Source organism: Thermobia domestica, chromosome 2, assembly GCF_964235325.1.
Source record: "Thermobia domestica chromosome 2, izTheDome1.hap1.1, whole genome shotgun sequence".
NCBI lineage: Eukaryota > Metazoa > Arthropoda > Insecta > Zygentoma > Lepismatidae > Thermobia > Thermobia domestica.
In genome coordinates, this window is record NC_137455.1 from 46760011 (window position 1) to 46784589 (window position 24579).

At 35.3% G+C, this 24579-nt stretch overlaps 1 protein-coding gene across 1 annotated transcript in view; it reads left to right on the plus strand.

Moving 5' to 3' along the window:
* The first annotated feature begins 3704 nt into the window (after nucleotides 1–3704).
* LOC145679672 (uncharacterized) overlaps nucleotides 3705–24579 on the plus strand; it is a 38866-nt gene continuing 17991 nt past the window's right edge. Inside the window, exon 1 of the mRNA XM_081750247.1 lies at nucleotides 3705–3798. Coding sequence (XP_081606373.1) covers nucleotides 3709–3798 — 90 coding nt within the window. The 5' untranslated portion in view covers nucleotides 3705–3708. The remainder of the gene's footprint in view (nucleotides 3799–24579) is intronic.

Sequence of the window (24579 nt, forward strand, 5' to 3'; positions counted from 1 at the left end):
AAAGCAATTTCACATTAATAGGTAGTCTACACAGGGTGTTTCAAAACAACACCAACAACGTTTGGAAGGTGATTCCTGACACCAAGATAAGACAAAAAGTATAGACCAACCTGGGTGCACAAATGCTTCCTTTCGGAGTTACAGGCTGCCGAAAACGTGAAAAAATAAACTTTAAAGGCCCACAGCTTCAATAATATGAGACCTATCGTAGTTGGTTCAAGACTTCACTTAGGAACTAGTATATGACCTATCCAAATATCTAAGTTTCAGAATCCTGTGGTACTACCGCAAAAAAAAAAAAAAAAAAAAAAAAAAAAAATTATAGGTATTTGGCAAGTACTTCAAATTATATGTCCATAGCCAAACTCCCTCTATTAAAAATACCTTAGGATTCTAAAACATCTATTTCTAGATAGCACACATATTAGTTCCTAAGTGAAGTCTTGACCCAAGTACGGTAGAACCCATAGTTTTGGAGCTATGGACCTTTAGAGTTCATTTTTTCATGTTTTCGGTAGTCTATAACTCCGAAAGGAAACATTTATGCACCCAGGTTGGACTATAACTTACTTTTTGTCTTATCTTGGTGTCAGGAATCACCTTCCAAACGTTATCGGTGTTGTTTTGAAACACCCTGTATAAGTTTGAGACATAAATTTGATTTGTTTGTTTTAAAACATGTATTGATTGCTTAAATATCAACGAAAGTGTGTAATACAGGAAAATCTTTCTTTTTTGGACTTGCAATAAGTCAAATCAGGATAATGATATACATTGTGCACGTAAGTGTTAGTCTCAATTTTTATCTTTTTGAGTCCGAGATCCTGTTTCTTTAATTAAAGATATAGCCTATTTTTTTAAACAAAATCAGATATGGGATAAGTTAAGGTTAAAAAATATCAGATCTATGAAAAAGTAAAAGATAAATAACGATAAAATAATTATCCTAGTTTTCCTTCTTCCGTTACAATTACAGGGTGTCAAAAATTAAGGTTACATACAGATTTATTCCTTTCTTTTTTTCATTTCATGTTACTATGTGAGTGAAGAATGATGCTAACGCCATGCGAAAGGGTGGAGGTAATTTTCGTGCCTGGCAGTTACAATTAGGGATGGCCACAAAGTTCCGGTTCCGGCGGAACCGGTTCTTGGAGATCCGGTTTTCAGAACCGATTCCAGACCTGGCTCCGAAAAACCTGGTTCCGGAACCGGATCCTAGGAACCGGTTCAGACCTGGATCCGAAAACTCGGTTCCAGAACCGGATCTTAGAAACCAGTTCCAGACCTGGATCCGAAACCTCGGTTCCGAAACCGGACCTTAGGAACCGGTTCCAAACCTGGATCCAAAAGGTCCCCAAAGACCCGTAAAGGAGGCACAAAGTTCACCTTCAAAACACTGCAAAGAGTTTCACTTCAAACACTTTCAGTTTTACTTCAAAACACTTCAAAACACGCGCTTGTGCCCTCCCCACCCAGACCCGCTTGTGGCCCCCAGAAGAAATTTTTGGTCCGCCAGTGGGTATTTAACCAAATAAGTTTGTCAGTTTGCCTGTTTGGCCAATGAGTTTGCCTGTTACCCAGTTTGTTTAGCCAAATGAGACAAGCGGCCGCCACCTGGGAGCCTGGCAGTGCTTCCATCATTTTACCTAGCACACTATTCACAGCCTGCCAGCAGCTCGGGTTTATCATAGGGATGACCACAAAGTTCCGGTTCTGGCGGAACCGATTCCGCGAGAAAGCGGTTCTGGAGATCCGGTTTTCAGAACCGGTTTCGGAACCAGTCCAAGACCTGGGTCCGAAAACCCGGTTCCGGATCTTCTAGAACTGTATCCATTCAGAGCCGAAAACCGGTTCCACCAGGAACCGGTCCAGCCATCCCTAGTTACAATTACAGATGTGCAGCGGTGGGATTTTTCCGCAGACATCAAGACCGGCACCGATCATGCACAACTTAGGTTAGTGACAAAATTGTGACCACAAACCGCATAATTGGAGACGGGATACATCAGCCAGTGCGTTAGAAGCTATGTGGAAGAGTGCGACGAAAGAGTACCCGATGTCTGTCGATAGAATACGGCATAATCCATTGTATGTCGCATTCCGTACAATATTATAACAATAAACCAAGAAATGAATTGTGTGTATTGATTTTCAGTGCTCGTATCTTCTGGTCACCCAGTAAAGTAACGCAGAAGAGTACTCATATCTGCTCTCTCAATAACTTATTCTACCAATCACCATATAAACACACAATAGCGAGTTCACAAAACAAACGCAGTGACTCATCCGAATGGTAATATTATTGTTATTTGGCTATTTTAGTAAATAAAAGTGGAGTTCGCAATATAGTATCATAGTAATATTGGGGCTCTGAAAATATATAGAGACAAAAACTTTACATTTAGAAGCTGCGTATAAATATACTATTTTCCTTCTAATATCCTATTTTCAGTGATAAATAACGCACTTGATTTAACATACTAATGTTACCTCAATAGAGTCTTTCTACGAGGAGCAGTCAGAAAGTTCCCGGCTCTTTATTATCACTATATAAATGCACATTTACTTAATCACCTTCAAAAATTGGCACATTCGGAACACACACACACACACACTTGTTCCATCGCGATAGGTGGAAACACCGCCGAAAAACCTCTTTTGGAATATCTTCGGAAGTTCAGTCGCCGCGTTGGTTTTTATCTTGGCTTTTTTCGTTGACAAAGCGGAAGAGGTCCACTTTTAACTTTAGGTAGGGCCAAACATCCGATGGAGGCTAATTCTTTTTATGGTTATCAAAGTCTCTGAACAGCAAATTTTCCCCAATTTGCACATGAAGTTCACGTTTGTGCGTTGCTCGATCTGTGACGTTGTGCCAACTGATCACCTACACACTCCTCCGTTCAGCTACACTATTCGTACAGTCCCTGTTATGAACCTGTTCACAGTTGTCAATTTTTTAAATGGCAACCAAAGGACTGTACTATACACGATTTATTGAGATTGCATCACAAATGCCAAAACTATAACTTTCCTGGCAAGGGCGCCCATGTTGTGGTTTCCAAGGGGGGGGGGCAAGTATAAGCTACGTTTCAAATATAGTTTCAAATTTTGCTGTAACTAATGTAAAAATTCTATTGTGTTTTCGATATTCCCAAGTAAAATTTCCCCTAGGGGGCGAGCGCCCCACCTTGCCCCCTGATGGCGCCCTTGATACCTGGAACTTTTCGACTGCCCCTCATATAGCCATATCCGATATACCCTAAAAATTAAATATAATTTGATTCACTTTTAAGTTTTATTACAAACAATATTGTAACAAAGAATAATTGGTTCTAAGTATAGCGAAATTATGGAATTTTACGTAATTCAAAGCAGTGTTCCGGCAAATCAACTTCAGGCTTGCTCCGAAGCTAAACAATTTTGCCGAATAGATCTACGACGCTTTAGTCACAGTTCTTTGGAAAAGTAAAAAGACATGTAAATATGAACAACTACAAGAGTCATAAAATAACGTTTACGAAATCTACAAGTGAACTTGGAATATTTTTGATGTCGTTCAGGCGTTCTTTTCCTGCTTACATGTCATACGTAGTAGAAACCTGGACAACAATTGTTTCCATTTCCATGAATAAGCCAGTTAGAAATAACAACCTTGGAAAAATTGTGTCATTGTCAATTATTATATTGAGCGGAACTATGACAACTATTATGTTATTTCAGCTACCTACTGCAATTTTTCTTAACGTCCTTCCTTCTTTCCAGAATCTAATAGTTCACGGTGACCATGCCGAAAGGAATGTAAGTAGGAACATAACATATTTTAAAACCCAAGTTTTTTTTTTTTTTTTTTTAACACAAGCTCATTAATAGAGCAACCCACATTATGCTGTGTTTTCTGTTTAATTATGCCTTATTGTTTTCTAAATTATGCTTTATTGCGCTTTATTGTTAATTTCAATCATTGTTTTACATTAATCGTGTATAACATATAATATTTACTATACATTAAATATTATAAATATCTTGATGTGTTTATTAATATTTTATGCAACCAGTTTCTTTCATATTTAATAAAACTTTTACTTAATACACTGTAAAGAGATATGCTTTACTCGAGTCACTTTTTTTTGTCACTTGTGTGCTCCTTACAGGTGCATATATACAGAAAGAGAAAAGTAAAAGATGTCACCAAAAAGTACAGAAAGTGGCTCAAGTTCAAGAGGTACACATAACAATATAGTGTGGAGTTCTTGTGTACTATTCACTGTTGGTGGAAACCTTTCTTCTTATTTTCCTTTTTACTTTTCTCCACATCAAAGGATTACACCGAAATAAAAATAAGCTTTTCATTGTTGCATTGTTACGTTCTCAATGATTTTGCATTGTAAACATTGGTTTTTAAAAAAATATTAATACAGTATGTTAAACTTACAGTTAAACAGAATTTTCCAAGAATTGTTCTAATAGAATTTTCCAAGAATTGTGCTATATATTTTAAATTATGCTTTATGCTTTATTTTCTAAACTTATGCTTTTAAAATTAGTTTCTTCTGGACCCTTAGACAGCCACAACCATGTTCAAGGTACCAACCATATGAGTAAACAGCTATTATGCTTTTTATACTTTTGGGTTGCCCTACTCATTAATATTGTTCTATGTCGTATGTGCCAACCAGGATTTTTATATCCTCATTGCATGTGGAATATGTATAGGAACAATAGTATGATCCTAATGATTTTATAAGTCTCTCTCTATTTTTTTTTAAAGTAGCGTGCAAAAAATAAACTTAGTGGCGCTACAGTGAAGAAACAGACACGGTTAAGCTATTTTATTAATTAGGTGATACGTGGTTCTTTCTTTTGACTCATTACCATCTTTTAAATCAAATAGCTCTCCTATTAAAACAACATACAAGACTTTGTACCCCCATCGAGAAACAAACCTGTTATCGTGCATACCAAAGGTAGACATGCTGTTATTAGCAAGAATCACTACCCTTTCCCCAAACCAATGCCAATAAAACAAATATTTCTCAAGAAAAAGTAATTATTCTAGATCAGTCATCACGAGCTCAATGCTCGTAGGTTTCCTTAAGAAAATTTCCCTCGACTGACACATTCCCCCCCCCCTCTCTTATCAAATTTTCCCTAGTTAGTTAAGTGTTACCAGAAGTTAAGTATAAAAATTAATTTATCTATATTAAAAGAAGTACCAACCACATTTGTTTTGTTGATTCGCGTTTTGCTTCTATTTTTAAGTATACTTTTTCCTTCACTTTTTTAGATGCACTCACACAAATACACGCTACTTTGAACAGACACACGCACACTCATTATTGCTACTGTATTGGATTATTTTTGAAGAACAAAGAAACATTTAAGGATTTATGTTTCTTTGTTCCTACGCTCCTACGCTCCTACGTTATTCAGTGGCGAGTTGGAAATGACTTCTTGATAATTCAGTTATAAATACTTAAAAATAGTGCAAGTTAGCGTATGCGCCTTTCTCGATTCCCTGTAGGAGCTTATATGGTTTGAATTCCACGTTAAGCTGTAAGTCCACGTCTCATATAGCCACACTATTGAAAGGGATTATAAATTCCACTTCAACCAACCAACGGTACGGTCATGTAGAAACTCATATTTTTAAACAATCATGTGATTTTTCTCGTTTGGTAAAAAGTATATATATTAGCTTTCTTACTTTCGAACGACGATAGAAGAGAAGAAAATATGATAGTCATAAAAAAATCAAATTCGAGATTTCAGCGGACTTACACATATTATGGCCCCTACATACCGAAAAACGGATTGTTGGATGTCTATCGATCTATTTGTCCGTTCGTCAAATCGTCAGTGTGAAAAGGTGTTTAGTCATCTAGAGGTCATACTGTTCAAGGTATGGAGACCAAATTCAAAACTTAAAAAAGTTTTTATAAAATTCCCTGTTATATATATATAACTAACTAACTAACTCTATGGCCTATGGAACCCGCAGGTTCAGTGCCGCGTTCACAAAAGCTCTCCACTGACTTCTATCCTTAGCTAATTGCATCCAGTTTCTACTTTGTATTCCTATCTCTGCGAGATCCATCTTAATATTATCCTCCCATCTGCGCCTAGGTCTTCCTAATGGTCGTTTTCCTATGGGTCTTCCAGTCAAGGCTTTGAAAGCGTTTCTACTTTCTTCCATTCTAGCTACATGACCTGCCCACCTAAGCCTCCTAGACTTGACGACCCTAACAATGTTGGGTAAACCGTATAAACTATGTAGTTCCTCGTTATGAAGTTTCCGCCATTCTCCATTCTCGTTCCTCTTGGGTCCGAATATTCGTCTCAGTCGAATGTTCTCAAATACTTTCAGTCTATGTTCTTCCCTCAGAGTAAGTGACCATGTTTCGCAACCATACAGAACAACAGGCATGATTATCGTTTTATATATTTTAAGCTTCAAATTTTTCGACAGAATTCGCGACGACAAGAGATTTTGAACCGAATAGTAACACGAATTCCCTGCTTTTAGTCGACATTTAATTTCTTCGTGAATATGATTTTCATCTGTTAATATTGATCCTAAATATCTGAAAGTATCCACTTTATCAAAAGTATTATTTAATATTTTTAACGCCCCCACAATTTGCCGTATTACGGTCCCGACGCACTTCCATGTATTTAGTTTTCTCTGCATTTACTTCTAAACCCATGTCCCTGCAAGCGTTTAATAAGATCTCTGCATTTATTTCTACTGTTCTCCTATCATCCCCTATTAAATTTACATCATCAGCATATGCCATCACCTGGTGAACACCGTTCAACTCTAGGCCCTGGTTGCTATCTTTGATTTTCCTTATAGCGTATTCCAGCACAAAGTTAAATAATAATGGCGACAACGCATCTCCTTGTTTCAGGCCATTTTGGACGTGAAAGCTCGTGGACAAAAATTTTTCTACCCGGACTTTACTTTGGGATTCACTTAAGCATATCTTAATTAATCCAATTAGCTTTCTCGGTATTCCAAGTTCCGTAAGAACGTTGTACAATGTTTCTCTCCTAACCGAGTCGTAAGCCTTTCTAAAATCAATAAATAGTTGATGTACCGGGATATTGTATTCCCACTTTTTTTCGAGTATTTGGCGAATGGTAAATATTTGGTCGATAGTTGATCGATTTCGTCTAAATCCGCACTGATAATCTCCAATAATTTCATCTGCGTATGGGTTCAATCTTGCTAATAGAATATTTGAAAGGATTTTATAGGATGTTGACAGAAGAGAAATGCCTCGATAATTATTACAGTCAGTTTTGTCGCCTTTCTTGTGAATTGGAACAATGATTGATTCTTTCCACTCTTGTGGCAATTCTTCCTTGTTCCAGATAAAGAGAATGAGTTTGTGTATCTTGTTCCACAATTTTTCGCCTCCAGCTAAAATTAACTCAGCCGGAATTTCATCCACACCCGGAGATTTGTGTTTCTTTAATTTCTTTATAGCGGCTTCTACTTCTATTCGATTGGGTTCTGGAATATACGGTTCTGCGGTGTGTATCTCCTTTTCTCCACGCGCATTAGTTTTTGGCTGCGTGTTCAGCAAATCGTCAAAGAAATCTTTCCATCTATTTAAGAGGCTATCCGTATCAGTGAGAACTGTTCCGTCAGTTTTCTTTAATAGGCCTATATAAGCACGAGGTTGATAGCCTTTCTTAAATTCGCCTATCCCCTTATACATGTCCCGAATATTTTTATTTTTACTATTATCTTCAAGTTCCTTAATTTTAGCTTTCAAAAAATCGCGTTTCTTTGTTCTAAAAGTTTTGGAAGTTTCCCGCCTGATATCTGCGAAATTTTGTGTAGTTATTTCATTCGGATTTTGTAGCCACCGTAATTTTGCCAGTTTTCTCTTCTCTGCTAGTTTAATGCATTCTTGGTCGAACCATGGTTTGTTCCTACGTATTTCCGCGTGTCCCAATTTTTCTATTGCTGAACTTTTAATGCTATCTCTAATTTCAATCCAAGTATCCTCAACACTAGTGCATTCCGAGTCTTCTAAAACCGAGAATCTATTCGAAACTTCAATCTGGTATTCCTTTCTTACATGGCTCTCTTCTAATTTCTTTAAATTAAATCTCTCCGTTTTCGGACATTGAATATTACCTTTATTGAACGATAATCTCTCCCGTATTATCGCTACTACCAGGTAGTGATCAGTGTCACAATCAGCCCCTCTAAACGACCGGACGTCAATTATGCTAGATTGTCTTCTTCTATCTACTAAAACGTGATCAATTTGATTATGCGTTTTTCCGTCTGGTGATGTCCAAGTGTATTTATGAACGTCGCGATGTGGGAATTTTGTACTCTTCACGATTAGGTTTTTGGATGTTGCAAAGTTCACGAGTCTAACACCGTTGTCATTACTTTCCTTATGCAAACTTTCGTTCCCTATAATCGGTTTGAAAATATCCTCTCGTCCTACCTTCGCATTGAAATCCCCTAATAGAATCTTCATATGGTATCGAGGGAGTTGATCAAATATCCACTTCTTCGTAAAAACTATCCTTTATATCGTCACCCTTATCTTCAGTTGGAGCATGTACATTTAAAACAATAATATCACACCACCGTCCCTTGAGAGTAATAAAAGAAAGTCTGTCAGTAACAAATTCAACCCGTTTAATTGCTGGTAATATTCGTTTGTGAACGAAAAACCCTGTTCCTGACTGGTGATTTTTATTTCCTTCCCCGTAAAAGAACGTAAAATTTCCGGAATTCTCAGATCCATTTCCTTCCCACCTAACTTCCTGAACTCCTACTAGGTCCATCCTGTATTTCTCTAACTCACTCGTAACAGATTTTAACGCGCCTGCTCTATAAAGACTTCTAATATTCCATGTTCCAAATCTCATGTCCATTTTCTTTTGCCGAGGTCGTGCCAAGTTATCAGTCCTTGTCCGAGGCTTTTGTGAATGTTTCTGAACAAGTACCTTTTTTTTTTACAGGATGAGGGTGTTAGCCTTACCCAAACCCCCAAGCTGGAGGACCACTCCTAGTCGGCTGTCCGCGACTGCTTATTCAGTATATTCGCAGCTAACTTCTATATCTAGAGGCCTTCTCCTCGATCCGCAACCTGAGGACGCGCCATGCCGTGGTGACAGGAACCCATATATATATATATTCTTCCTACTTTAAAAATAAAGGCAGTTTATTGAAGGATGAAAATCAAAATTTGCGATTTTCTCGAAAATGATTCTAATAATTTAGTTCATATTTCACAAATCATATTTCATAAGACATTTTAATGTTCCACTAACAACCCTATAATATAATGTAAATCGTTTATCTAGGAAAAATAATGAAGAGATATTTTATTGTTGAGAGCGAGGGATTGGACGATTTTTTCAAAAACGATTTAGGCTGTATTGTTCATATTTCATTAATAACCTGACAATATGGCGTAACTCATTTGTCCTTTTAAAAAAATCACAAAGGGTAGTTTATTTTGGGGACGTGAGGTTTTATGAACAATTTTCTCAAAAACGACTCAGGCGATTTTGTTCATACATATTTCACAAATAAATATTTCAATAATAACCCGATAACCTGGCGTAATTCATTTGTCTTTTTTTTTTTTAATCCACTAGGAGTATTGTATTCTGGGGATGAATTTTCTTCGAAGTTTTCTGCGAACAATTTTGTTCCTATTTCATAAATAAATGCTGCAGTATAACATGGTTTAATTTAAGAAATTGGAGCGAGAAAATTTAATGTGATGGTTCGTACTTTTTTTGTTTTAACTATGATATGACTAGTGATTTTTCAGTTGCCTTCATTTCGATTAGGTAATGTAAGTATATTTACTTATGGGCGGGGTCAACTGTTCCTTTACATTTATTCTATTTTTACCTCCTCCAGAATACGTAAAAAGGGTGATTGCTATATACAATGTACATGGACAAACATAAGCCACATGATATAACTGTTGGATTGCTTTCAAGTTCTCAATTAAATAAATTAAAAAAAAAAAAAACTCGTTCTTTTGTTGCATCTGTCGGTATATTTGTTGACTGTTGAATACACAACAAATCTCAATCGTAAAGAAGCGAATTTTAAATGTTTCATTCTCTTTATCTGAAGGAGACTACAACTCCTTATATCCGAAAGAATAGGAGATAACTCAACATAACTTATAGTCTATTGTACCCATTTATTTTTTTAATCCCCACCCATTTGTTACGTAGTGTGTGTGTACATCTGGTTAATTCAACCTCTTTACCGTAGTAGTACCATTCAAGTATTCATGTTTGGACAAGATTTTAATTTCAAAGAAGTAGTGGAATACAAAGTGCACTTGATGATAGTACAACCTTCACTAAAAAAAGAAATCTATGTTCAATTCAATTCAAATTTTTTGGATGTTGACAATGAAGTCTGCTTAACATTCTAACTAGACGCTATACGCTTCACTGTATTGTACTTTGTTGAATGGGATTAATGATGTAGTCCTCAAAACTGAAGCCAGTGTCTATCCTATTCTTCCTGTCCTCCCTGCGCAATTGTTGAATAATTCTAGTTCAGAGTATGAGAAATTACAAACTGTATGTCGAAGATCAATAAAATTGATAACTTTTGAGAGTATAATTAAGATGATAACGAAAGCATCTTTATAAGATGTAGTACAATCTACAATGTACTCGTCGGTCACGAAACTTACCAAACATATTACATTTGCGTGAGTCAATCTTTAGCACACAACTACTTCAGGGTAGAAACGTTCTGAATGACCAGTTCATTGTGTTCATTTCTTTCCCAGAAATAGTTTTTGATTTTTAAAGTGTATATTTGTAAACAATGATCGTTTTCTCGATTGTCCAAATTTTTTGTTTATCTGGTAAAGTTAGTAATACTTGAATGTGTAATATTCCATATAAATAACAAGTAATTTAGTAATATTCTACACTATTACTAGTATATAACAAAGAAAAAAAAAACACATCAAAGATGAGATAGATACCAATCAATAGATCTCATCGAACTGAACAAAATTATACAAGGTGTTTCAAAACAACACCTACAATGTTTGGGAGGTGATTCCTGATACCAATGTAAGACTAAAAGTATAGACCAACCTGGATGCAGAAATCGATCACTTCGAAGTTATAGGCTGACGAAAACATGGAAATATAAACTTTAAAGTTCCATAACTCCAATACTATGGGGCCTACCGTAGTCGGAACAAGACTTCACGTAGAAATTAAAGTACATATTTCAGAATCCTAAGGTACTCCAGCAACAATTTTGATAGAGAGAGTTTGGCTGCGGTGATATAATTTGAAGTACTCACCAACTACTTCTATAAAAATTGTTGCGGAAGTATCACAGGATTCTGAATATTAGGATAGAGCACATGCATATTTGGATAGAGCACATACTAGTTTCTAAGTGAAGTCTTGACCCGACTACGGTAGGTCCCATAGTTTTGGAGCTATGGACCTTTTAAAGTTTTTTTTTTTCATGTTTTCGGCAGCCTATAACTTTGAAACGAAACATTTGTGCGCCCAGATTGGTCTCTACTTTTTGTCTTATCTTGGTTTCAGGAATAACCTCCCAAACGTCGTCGATGTTGTTTTGAAACACCCTATATAGGTGAGTGTAAAGCGTCATGCATAATTTTCGAAAAAATCGAGATAAGTTAGTTTCTTTTTTGGAAATCTTAAAAATTGATGCTGTACGACAACTATGCCATCTACAGTATTAAGATGAAAGTGAGACTGAGGCGTACTCTTATCAAGATCTTTAATATAACACTAGGAAGATGACAGTACACAGCATGGTTAATGACATATAGCCTAAAATTACGATTAACTCTGAAATTCTCATTTCTGTAGGACTACACCTATAATATTGTTCGAAACAATATTACTTATGTGACCCATACCAATCAATAGAACATACCGAAACTTACCCAAGTGATATGTTTGGTGGTAAATTATCATGTGTATTTTTTTAAACAAAATCGAGTACTTTTTTTTTTTATAAACATATGTCTTTCGTTGTCAGTAACAATTGTTAGTTTTTATTCTGTTAGAGCTGATGATCTCTATTGTTGTTTATATTCTTCTAACAATAACACACATACTCCCAAAAGTCACACAGATCTATTTACTTTCTTTTTTTTTACCTTAAAACTTTAACATATAGGTAGGTATCATAGTTTCTATATGAATAGGATTGAGAATATCCTGATTGAGCATATTCGTAATATGCCACTCTGATTCAGCTTTTGCGTATATTGTGCCTTTACTTCATGTACGTAATACGAGGAGCAATCAAAAAGTTGTAACTGTGTATTACCACAATATGAGTACATTTTCACTTAATCCCTTCAAAATAGGCTCCTTGAGACTCCTGGCATTGCTGAAAACAACGCTAAAAGTTTTTGTTTTGACACATAGCTTAGCCGTCACGTTGGGCTGGATGTCTTATATGGGGCAGAACGGTTACCTTTGAGGCCCTTTTTGACCTTGGGGAAGAACTGGAAATCCGCTGATTTAGCACCAGCGGGAACTTTTTGACTTCACCTCGTATATTAAAGACAATGAATTCCGATTTATTATTTACTGATTTGTTCTTCAAATCTAGTAAACGGCTCCTTGCTTTTTAGACATGAATTTAGTATATATTCACATTCATTGAAACCATTGAAAAGTGAATTTCGAAAAAAAAATGGAAATATTCCCTTTTGAAAATAAGTTCCTCATACGGAAGTTGAAATACAACGTGGTTTTTATCGCTATCCACGATTGAAGATGATATTATTGTCACATTAATTTACAAAGCCAAATCTAAGTGTAAGCTTTTGATTTCGGTTGATAGCTGTAGCACAGTGTGTTCAATGCGTTGCCTGTCGGAAAGAGACTTGTGCTCAAAATGATTTATGACATTTTCATTCAAATGTGATTATACCAGAGAAAATGAAGAAAAAACATTAAAATAAAAGGTGAAGGAATTTGAAGATTTATTATAACTGTAATTGAGAATAACATATACATACATTTGAGTATTAACAAGTCGTACTAATACAATTAACAACATGTGGACGCTAATAGATATTCAAATTTCCATACTAATACAATACAATACAGATTCTTAGTAAACCCAAAATGAAATTTAGGAAACGAATAAGAGTTAGAATGCGAATGGGATGAATGCTGAAGACGAAGAAACAGAATGAATCTTCAGTTAAAAGTCTGTCTTTATATATGCACTTTTGTTCTTGTTTATCTAACAATTTTTCAGGAAGTTTTTCACTCTGTATTTTTAAGGCTGGAAGGTCCACAGAATGTTTCCTGACAAATATTGTTTGTTACGCTGATAACAAAACAAAACAACAACAACAAAAAAGCCAAATTTATAACAAGGTGTTAACTACCAGGTTATCGTGATGAAAATGTTTGTCTGTTTTGACTGCTGAGATACTTATTGTTTTGACACTTCAGGCTGTTTTGATTATTCACAGCCGCCTTTCTGTAAATATTGAAAATGCTCACTATTTCCACTCTTCTTTTCGCATATAAAGTACTTGTTTTAAACATATTATATGCGTGTATTTCACTTGTCCATTATTCCATTTTGATATACAGAAAAGAAACCTTATATATCTATTATATAATACAATCTTACTACAGAATTTTCAAGTATCTATCATCTAAAAGGTCTCATATCTCCAATATAATTTCCTACAGCTATAACGTGGGTGGCCAAACAATCCATCGCGATTGCTGAGTATCGAGTACATTGTCGACCTGTTTAGAAAAAAAAAAAAGTGGAATTATCGAAACAGAAATCTTACCAATCGCACTGAAATAGCTAATCTTCGGAAACCATTAAAACACAATTCCGAGACGTGAAAAGGTTTGAGCCTGTCTTGGTTTTCGTGTTATTGTAATTTACTGTATCAATAATCGACATCGAAGAAATTTCTGGCATGTTTTCACATTTTATTAAATTTGAGTGCGTTGGGTGAATATAATTAAATACTTAAACTGCAAATTGATTTTTTTAAAAAATGAAAGCAAGAATGTCTTGAAAATAATTTCTGGTCTCTTCTTCATAAAGAGAAGTAACCTTATTTGAGAACTGCATCTCTTCGACTGAGCGTTCTCTCCATGAGCTTATCTTTGTGAAGCAGCTTTCTCTCAAATAAGTAAATAAATAAATAAATAAATAAATAAAAATCAAGTTGAAATATAGAACATATTTGACCAAGGAACATTTAAAACCCTACTTTGTGCTCGACCAAGTACAAATAATCTTATTCTCAACTCTCGGAAGAAATCCGATGCTAGTTTTCCAATTCAAAATGAAAGGTTAGTAATTGAATACATATTATTTTTACGGGACTAATTATTATTTTTCTGTAAACATTCCTTTTTCAAAATATTTTTGTTATATTGTTAACAGTGTAAGCTAATATTGTTACAGCTAATATTGTTTAAACTTGCCGTAGTAGATCGCCAATTTTCATAGTCTAGGGTAGATGACTGAATCGAAATTTGGTCACTCCAGAGATATAAAATACGATATTGGAAGTGACGTATTCGTTGTGTACTGAGAATATTGATCACTCGATAGCTCCGTCTTCATACAAGTGAAGATAACCCATTTTGGTATGAATTTCTAGTCTTTAGTGTACATGTTAAGAACAGAGTTTATCCTTCAAAAATGATGTTGAGTGAAGTCTCAGCAATTACACTTGACATGCGTGTGGCTATTGATAACTGCAAGTTTTGTTATGCCTTTAAACATGAATGTGGGCAAGCATCTATGCTACTTCGTGTGATCCGAATAACAGATTGGTGCAACAGGTTTCTAAACCATATAATCAACGTCACAGCAGGGCATGGCGGCACATGCCTGTGATATGCATCATATTGTTAAAACAAGTGTTGTCAAATACAAACGATATAGCTTGAAGCTATGCACGTTAGTATTGTGCGATTTTCTGTTTCTTTTTTTATTATTATTATTATTACTTTTTTCCAACTGGAAAAAGGTTCTGTAGCATGAAAGTTTACCCTTAGAAGGCCAAATGAAGTCCCTCTACTTTCACTGACTGAGAGCTTTACACATTAAATTCTGATTATTTGGAAGATAAACTTCAACGAAATTATATATCATGTCTTCATAATCTCCATTTTCAAGCTTATTTTTAACACGTGCTATACGCATACAAAACACGTCTTGAACACATCTTTATCTATTTTGTCTATACTCAAACACAATAATAAAAATAAACCTGAAGAATTATCTTTTTTTGCTTCATAATTAGGACGTCCCAGATACGAATCCTTTGGAGTGTCATACTGACTGATCGATATTCTGCACTACTACCAATTGAACTTTTTATTGGCTTTTCAGAATGTAAGAAAACTTAAGAAAAAAATAATAATTCATTCCAATGATTGTTTACAGTAACTGGAGGATTAAAGTTGCAAGTTAATATGTAAGATAGTGTATTGTGATTACGTAGAGTTGTCAATTGACTAGTATTTTAGCGGATGACTGTTATTTTTTTTTTTTTTTTTTGTGTCAGGCTCAACTATATATTTCAAGGTTTAAAATACTATTACTATTCTTAATTTGTTTTCAGGATTATGAGCGGTAATTTTATTTTTCAGAGTTAGCAATGCTATTACAGACTTTCCAATGCTCCTATATTGCCTACATTTTTTACGAAACTTCCTATATTTTCTGACATTGCTACTTCCACTTGTGAAAATATCATAAGGAAATAAGGTGCGGATAGTTGGATGGCCTTTTGTCTCCACAGTAGGGTGGTTGAAGGAAGATTTTTCTGTGTTTCGTCCTTTCCTTCTTATTGTCTACAGATAATTACACCAAACAATATATAGTTAGTGCAAAAAGTGTTCATACACCTATAAAATGGAACAAAATATAAACTAGTTGTATTAAATGTATTAAAAAGTTCTATGAAGTAGTGATTTTAAAGACATAAATAATTTATTTAGGTATATCAATACTTTTTTGCACTAACTGTAGGCAAATAATTGTAGAATATGTTACACATAGTCAAATCTTACCTTAAGAGCGCCAGCTGCAAAATGTTTACATTTTATTTACGAAAACACTAAGAAACACGTGCAAAAATTTTGTAACGAAAAAGTTACCCATTTAGTTATATTTAGTGTAGAATGTATGTTCATTTAACAATTATCATGTGATTTTTTTTTTATTTGTATCTATTGGATAATTGAAATGTTCCTTCCAATAGGTAGAAATATTTCCGTGAACAACTGTTCCTTCAAAATGTTCCAGGAAATAATTGAAATGTTCCTTTTTCACAACTTCACGAAACCTCCTATATTTTTTCGTTGTGATTTTCTATACTTTTTTTCAGTAGCATTGGAAAGCCTGCTATTACTGTATCATGATTGCTATATTGGTTAGACAGTAATTCATGTGTACATAGGGCTAATGAATAATTACTTAAGAAAAAAGTTAAAAGAAACGGTGACTTAGCGGGAGAACGCTCACCTCTGGTACAAGAGTTCCTGGGTGGATCCCGCGTTATTTTTTTTCGAAGTTCTCCGTTTTCCTTCTCCATTATTATCGCACAATCTTTTGTAATCGTTAACTTCCATTATACTTGGCTAAAAGGCATAATCAGATTCTACTATCTGTTTTAATGTTAAAAGGATCTAATATTTTGTAAATTACTGAAAAGTACATTCAAATTAAGTTATTGATAAATGGATATGTTGATGTGCGATATGCATATTTGTGGCTATGGGTGTAAGATGTTTACGAGCTGTGAGCGTGGACGAGTATTTCTTAAATACCTGAATGCGAATTCAGGTACAACAGAATTTAGGTGAATTCGAATAATACTTGAATTCAAGTAATTCGAAGAAAATGTTTGTAGACAAATACTACTTCAAATAACTCCGAGTTTTAGCTAAATTCAAACCTCAGATCGAGCATTCCAACTTTCTTATTGAACACTTACTGTATTATTTCGTGTAAACGTTGTACTTTCAGAGTATACAATAAAATCAAGAGATATTTTTCTTAAGCCTATCCGATTAGTTAACAAGAATTTTAGGAAAGCTAAAAATGGATCAAAAGATTGTGATCTTGACCAATAATTAGTTTTTGGATCAGGAGCCACAAAATATTTGAACGGCCTTTAAATCGAGTTTTCGTATTTTCTACGGAATAAGCAGATCTACGGAATAAGCATACGAATTTTTTGATCCAAAATTGGATCAGGAATCACAAAATTTTAGATTGGCCCCTAAATAGAGTTCTCTCTCTCTCTCTTTTTTTTTTTTTTTTTTTTTCGGAATAAGGACATCATACTGAGTTAACTGATAGTTTGAGTTCGTTTACACTATATGTAGTTCTCCAGATATAAGGTCTAAAAGAAAATTTTTGACTGAAATATATTGGATCCAATGATCCAAAAAGAAAAAGGAAACAAGCTCAGCCTCTGTTGACATCATCATTGAATCTTTACTACAAGAGAAGTCTTGGGAAATTTCATAATACTGGTAATTTAAGTAACTGGAAAATTTCTTTCTAAAATTGTGCTTTTTAGAATCTTTTACTTATACGTAAAATGTTTGAATGATAGCAAAAGTGACAAATTGTGAAAGAATACACGAAAAGAGGTGAGTTTATAGTACATGTCATGTTGTAAGCAAATGAAGATTGAATTGTCAATCAGCGTAGTGGCATTTAAGTTGTGTTTGGAAGAAACCTTGAGTTATATGATAGCTAAATAAAAAAAATAAAATAAAATAAAATAAATCTGAGTAGGTCGTCGCTCCCATCTGTTTTGAGTAGACTGAAGCGACAACTTTTGCAAAAGAATAAAAACAAAAAAAGAAGTCACTCAACGCATCCAGAGGCGGCATAAAGCGTACAGATTGTGCAATAGAAATCGACACCGTTAAGTCAAGAAAACGTCATAGTTAACATCAATCATGCTTGCACGCCTTGTCACTGCTCACTGTGTATAAAATTAACTCAATGTTAACGACCAGAATTTTATATTTATGAATAGTGCATCACACAATAAGGGAAGGATTCATGTGAGGGAAAGGATTAAGGAAGAATTTCGTGAGCTCCCTCATGGCTAAGGATTTGCGTACGTGCCTTTGGCGTGAGAGACCCGGGTTCGATTCCTGGTGGGGGCTCATGTGGTTCGGATTTCACGTTAATCACCAAGCCCTGTCTCACATAACCTCGCTGCTGAAAGGGACGATAAATTTAAAATCAACTCAACTCAAAAATTTCGTCTCACAAAATCTTAAAATGAAAACCTTTGATTTGGTTGATCAACTTCCTTTTGGTATTATTGTTATTATTATTTTGTACAAAAAAAATAAGTTCATTTACTAACTAACTAACTCTATGGCCTATGGAACCCGAATGTTCAATACCGCGTTTACAAAAGCTCTTCATTGACTTCTGTCCTTAGCCAACTGAACCTAGTTTCTACTTTGTATCCTATTTCTGCGAGATCTATCTTAATATTGTCCTCCCCTCTGCACCTACGTCTCCCTATGGACGTTTTCCGATTGAATTTCCAGTCAAAACTTTGAAAGCGTTCCTACTTTTTTTCCTTTCTGGCCACATGACCCGCCCACCTGAACCTTCTAGACTTTACGACTCTAACAATGTTTAGTAAACCGTATAAATGATGTAGTTCCTCGTTATGAAATTTCCGCCATTCCCCATTCCCGTTCCTCTTGGGTCCGAATATTCGTATCAGGATTTTATTCTCAAATACTTTCAGTCTACATTCTTCCCTCAGAGTAACCGATCATGTTTCACAACCATACCCTCTTCAGTCCATAGGTACACATATATGCACCTCTGGTTTTTATTATTTTTGCTTCTATTCTGAGGCTTGCATCGTAGTAGAAACTGCTTTGTGACGTTTGTGTACCTCGCACTTGTGTTTATTACTAATCTTGTTCATTAAATGGCATCAACAATCATCATATTTCAAGCAATAGTTACAACAACAACAACAACAACAACAAAGACCTCATCACTTTTCGAATAATAACGAAATCGAGAACATCATTTTGGTTTACTCAGTATCTCATTAACTCCTAAATACCTCCTAAACTTTAATTTTTGTGTAACTATAATATCATCCAAAGATGACATACATAATTCGATAAAGCACATCCAGCAAAGAAAATTAGATACTTGAAGATAAATGTTCTGTAACCTGCAAATTTGGCGAAGACCAAGAGGGAATGATCTACTGGTTGCCGTACGCTCACGGAATTCAAGTGTGTGTGTGTGTGTGTGTGTGTGTGTGGTCTGTTTTGTTCAGTACTTAGACGCGTAACCACTTGGGAGGAAACTAAATATTGTTGACAATGTGACATGACATTAAGGAGCTACTTGTAAAAGAGATAGAGGAATCCGGCAAGGAAAAAAAAAAAAAAAACAACAACAACAACAACAACAATGGCAATGTTCTGACAACACATCGCTCAAATTCAAATCGCCCTTTGCGTGGCTTATGTCTATTGAAGCTTTATGCAAGAGATTTTAATTTATTATTTATTTTTTGTTTCATTTTCAGGAATGTCACAGTAAGAGACATTTTATTCTGACTTCAGTTTTACCAACATTTCACCGTTTCAAAAGCTTAAAGGTGTTCAGTATCTGCGTCACTTTTGTGTTTTTGCCCATTGATTTATACAAGGGCAAGTCAAAAATTATCTACACTTTTAATTCTACAGTTTATTTACATGAAGCTAGGGTTATACTATGCACATCATTTTTCTACGTAATCTCCCTCCTTATCAATGCACTTGGCCCAACGGTCAACGAGCTTACGTATTCCTTCCAAATAAAAGGTTTTCGGTTGGTCGTGAAGTCACTTCTGCACCGCATTTTGCACGTCTAAATCTGAGGTACGTCTAAAACCGAGCTCGTCGTGGATGATTTGATGGGCACTGATGTTCAAAGCAGCTGCTACCTCATCGATAGTGATTCGCCTATTTGCCAGAACCATCTCTCGAGCTTGCTGAATGTTGTCATCTGTAGTAGAGGTTGATGATCATCCTGCTCCGTCTTCATGCGTTACACTTGTTCGACCACTTTTAAACTTCTCGAGCCACAAAAACATAGTTTTACGTGATAGTGCACTTTTCCCATATTGTGATGATAGTCTGCGATGAATGTCTGACCCTTTGACACCCTCCGACCAGAGGAATCGAATCACTACTCGTTGTTCCTCTTTGGTGCAAACTTGTAATGGAGCAGCCATGATATATCTGCAACAGAAGGAAGAAAAGTGGATAAATTAAGATCACACTTTCACAGCATTACCACAACAGTATAACAATAAAATATTTGCGAGGACAGAAGACAAAGTGCGCAATGTAAGAAAGGCTATGACAAAAGTGTAGATAATTTTTTATTCGCCCTCATATATACGCCCAGAAGACGAGATGAGATGATAAATAAGCTTTTCTTGTCTCGGTTTGTTCGTAATTTTTTGTTGAATTCTCGTCTCGTCTCGATTCTCGGAAAGGTTTTCTCGTTTCGTTTTTTTAAAATTTATATACCTGTACAAAATATATACCCTGTCTTCTTTCAAACTTTAGTTTGATCTCCAAGTTATCAGAATCCTTCCGGGTCACGAGACGTTCACGAAAGGTGTGATATAACAATATTTAAACTATATTTCTTATTGGAGTGCCTATATAATGTAATGACTTGGTTATCTTTAAAGGTTGATAAATGATCTTTACTATGTTCGTATAATTATTTTATCAATGCATAGTTTATTTACTATATGAATCATGTAACACGAAAACAATGGTTGAGATCTAAGACTGGGTGAACTAGGGTTCCCTACTAGACTCGAGAAATATCTCGTCTCCTGTGGAACACTGTTATATGGAAATGTATTTTTGTACACCTTGTTGGTAGACTTTACTCTGCTATTGAAACTTGTAAAATATTATGGTGTACAGGCTTTTGGTTCCTGAGTTATGGACTATTAAATTTTAGGTTTGGACGTAGTGAAGTTTTCATAAATGATTTTAGTAAAGGTTTGCTTAAAAATCAATGATAATTAGACTACTTGGTTGGCTAGAACCGTAAGATACTACCGAAACCAAGAATTCTTGTCTTTTCCTGCAGGATCTCCCTTTATTATATCACCAGCTTTCCTCTCCACAAGTTCACTGCTCTCCCAGCCGTCTTCGTTTTCGACACCCTCAAACTGCGACAACCCCTTTAATTGCGTAATTCCAACACTTCTTACGCTGAAGCTATACTCGAATAAGTTTGATCCACTACTTCAGATGTTTCACTCTAAAATCTATTCGGGGTCTGAGGACAGAATAATGAAGGGGCTCCCTCTGTCATATATGTTCGATACCAATAAATACCATTACTCATTACCAGGGCCCGGATCTTGTTGACAAGTCAACTTTCTTCTGTTCCGCATAGGAGAAGGCAAGTTCAAGTAAAAACGTTATCCATCAACTCTAGGTTCTAAAAATATAGTTTTTTAGGATCAACTTTTGGTCTCTTTTTGCTGTTTTGAAATTTCAGGTCATTTTTTAATATTTTAAGGTAACTTTTAGGTCACTTATGGTCTTTTTATTCTTTTTTTCTACATAAGGAAATCTTTAAATGAACACGGTTTACGGATGTGGAAAAGACGAAGTTGAATAATCTCTTTTCTTACTTCCTGGCTATTGGAGTGGAAAAACTGCATTCTTAACAAGCTAATGAAAACTAAACTGTAGCTGGTTAACGAAAGGCGGGGGTTGGTAGGTGGTCAAACAGATAGTTTTGGGTTATTGACCACAATGAATGTTATCACGTGAATAACTAAAAATGCATTAGAAGGCGTACAAGGGCTTCAAACGTGTTTTTATCTATTATTTTCCTGTAGTCTAAACTTGCTAAGTTTTATTGTTTAAGAGTGCTTCCTAGTTTCAACTCGGGAGTGAACTGACGCTTTCAATACTTACAATGCCGTACAATGGACTGATCAATGGACATAAGTGATAAATGGACTGCAACTAACTGAAACAAAACTTTTTGAATACGAGTGAGAAATGTTAATTAAAAATCCAATGGATATTAAAAAATGTCAATGTTTAATGAAATAAAAGTTTGAGAAAACGTAAGTTTTAAGGTCAATTTTTTGAGATTTTAGGGTCATTTTACAGGAATTTTAGTGTCATTTTATAGGTCACTTTTTAAAAATTTTTAGGTCAACAAGATCCGGGCCCTGCTCATTACTGACTCCCTCTGTCATATATGTCCGATACCAATAAATACCATTACTCATAATTTATCATTATAATTTAACCACAAATGTTGTGATATTGCCAGTTGCTACCTTTATTTTCTTGGAATAATTGGACGGTTATTATTTGAATCGTTTTTGCCATATTTAAATTGGTCACAGTCCCTCATTCCGCAACAGTCTTCATAAAATTTGGGGATAGCAAAGTAACACAAAATGAAACAAATAATTGTACCTGCTATGCCAACTATCACCGACTAAAAAGCAAATTTTGCGTTGTATTGATGTAAACAGCCACAGAATGAGGTCCAAGATCAAATTTGTTAGTTGACGTTTTGTAATATACCTGCTAGGGTGTCTGACATATTGTTGCTGTCAACGTAAACTTTTAGAGATCACCATCGCTATTGCAAGGGATTAGGGATCATTAGTAATTCCAAAATTACATCGTTAGTCTCTTAAGAAGTATTATTCAAATCGTATTGCACCAAACATTCATAAAATGTTGGCTTGCTAGTTACGAGTCCTCTATTGCCTGGGGACTTGGAGCACTTTTACTTCCTCTTCCATATAAATGGTCTTTCTTGTTTCAGATTGGTTAATTGCAGGAAGTATAGATAAAAGCAAGTTAGGATGAAGATAGTAACCAATCATCAGTTCAGTTTAACTAAAGGTGATTTGATTTGATTTATGAATGAGCTCAGCAGAGCGAAAAATTAAGAACTTCACACCTTAAGGCAATATACAAAAGTTACTATGGTTCTTTCGTCAACCGAGTTCTGGAAATTAATACAACCAGATCGTGTTACATTACGAAACTAATCTTCCTTAGGAGAACATGATTCTCATTAGCAACCAACACACGATTAGTGTTGAAATTTCCTTAAGTAATTCTGCAGCAAGAAACTAAAAGATCAGTTGTATTGTAGTTACTTACTTACGTCTTATCTTTGTTAGAGAATTTAACTATAAATTCATTTGTAGTTGATTTATTAAGAAAGGGCCATACATATCATATCATTAAAGTAGTAAGTCGAATGATAATCAGCCAGATGAAGGTATCATGGTTGTAACGAACAACGAAGTGTACGCCAGAAAAAGGCGGTTCGTTAAAAGCAAGATTGTCAATTTTTTGTTCTCGCCAAAGAATCACGTAGCTAGCGGTTGTTGGATGGTTGTAACCTTGAGATAGCTGTGACTGGTTCTTTTGGTGAATACAGAGTAATATGCCCACCCACGACTAGAGCCCGAAACAGAATTTTTCAGCTGATCGCAACTCCAGTTGTTCACTGTAATTTACGACTCATAGAATGTTATTAATTCCACATTTTTCGCTCACATTAATGACACGTGCACGTGCAGAAACAACCTTTTCTTTTCCACGCCACAGTAGTAGCAGAGATTTATAATTGTATAAGTACTATCTGTAAAATAAGTAAATGTACTGTACATCTGTTTGTGAGTCTGGTATCCCTACACCGACTTGTGGAGAATATAAATATTATGTAGTTTGATGAAAAAAAAATGGAAGTCTGAAGCACACGCAACTTCTTTCAAATACAGCATGATTCAAAATGTTGTGAACGATAAGGAAACGTTCTATAAGTGATAATACTCTATCAACAATGAAATCTCTACGGAAATACTTTCAATATTATCCTTAAGTTTTGTTTGAAACGAACGTAGTAGTTTAAAATTTATCCGCTAGGTGGCAGAGTGATTAGTTCCAAGATGGCTGCCTGTGGTGCAGAGAGAGAATTTTGCGTTTTACAGTTTCATGTTTGTCGGTCTGTTTTTACTGTTCAACGCGAGTTCCGCACAAAATTTAATAAAGATCCACCATCAAAGAACTCCATACGTAAGTGGTATGACAAATTCAACAGAACGGGATGCGTTTGTAAAGAAAAATCCCTCGGTAGACCGTCCACTTCTGAGGCAGATGTCGAAAGGGTTCGAACCAGTTCTCCCACAAAAGTCAACAAGGAGAGCTTCAAATGCCTCAAACAACTGTTTGTCGTATAGTGCGTGAACATTTAAAGATGTATCCGTATCGAGCGCAGTTGTTACAGCACTTAACACCTAATGATCACACGTGTTGCAAGACTTTTTGTGAGTCATTTCAAGAGTTGTGCAGTGTTGATGATGATTTTTTGGGCAAAATTTGTTTCAGTGATGAGGCTACGTTCCATGGACAGAAAGAGTGAATAAACAAAATGTTCGCATTTAGGGAACCGAGAAGCCTCACCAAATCTGTGAAATTGTG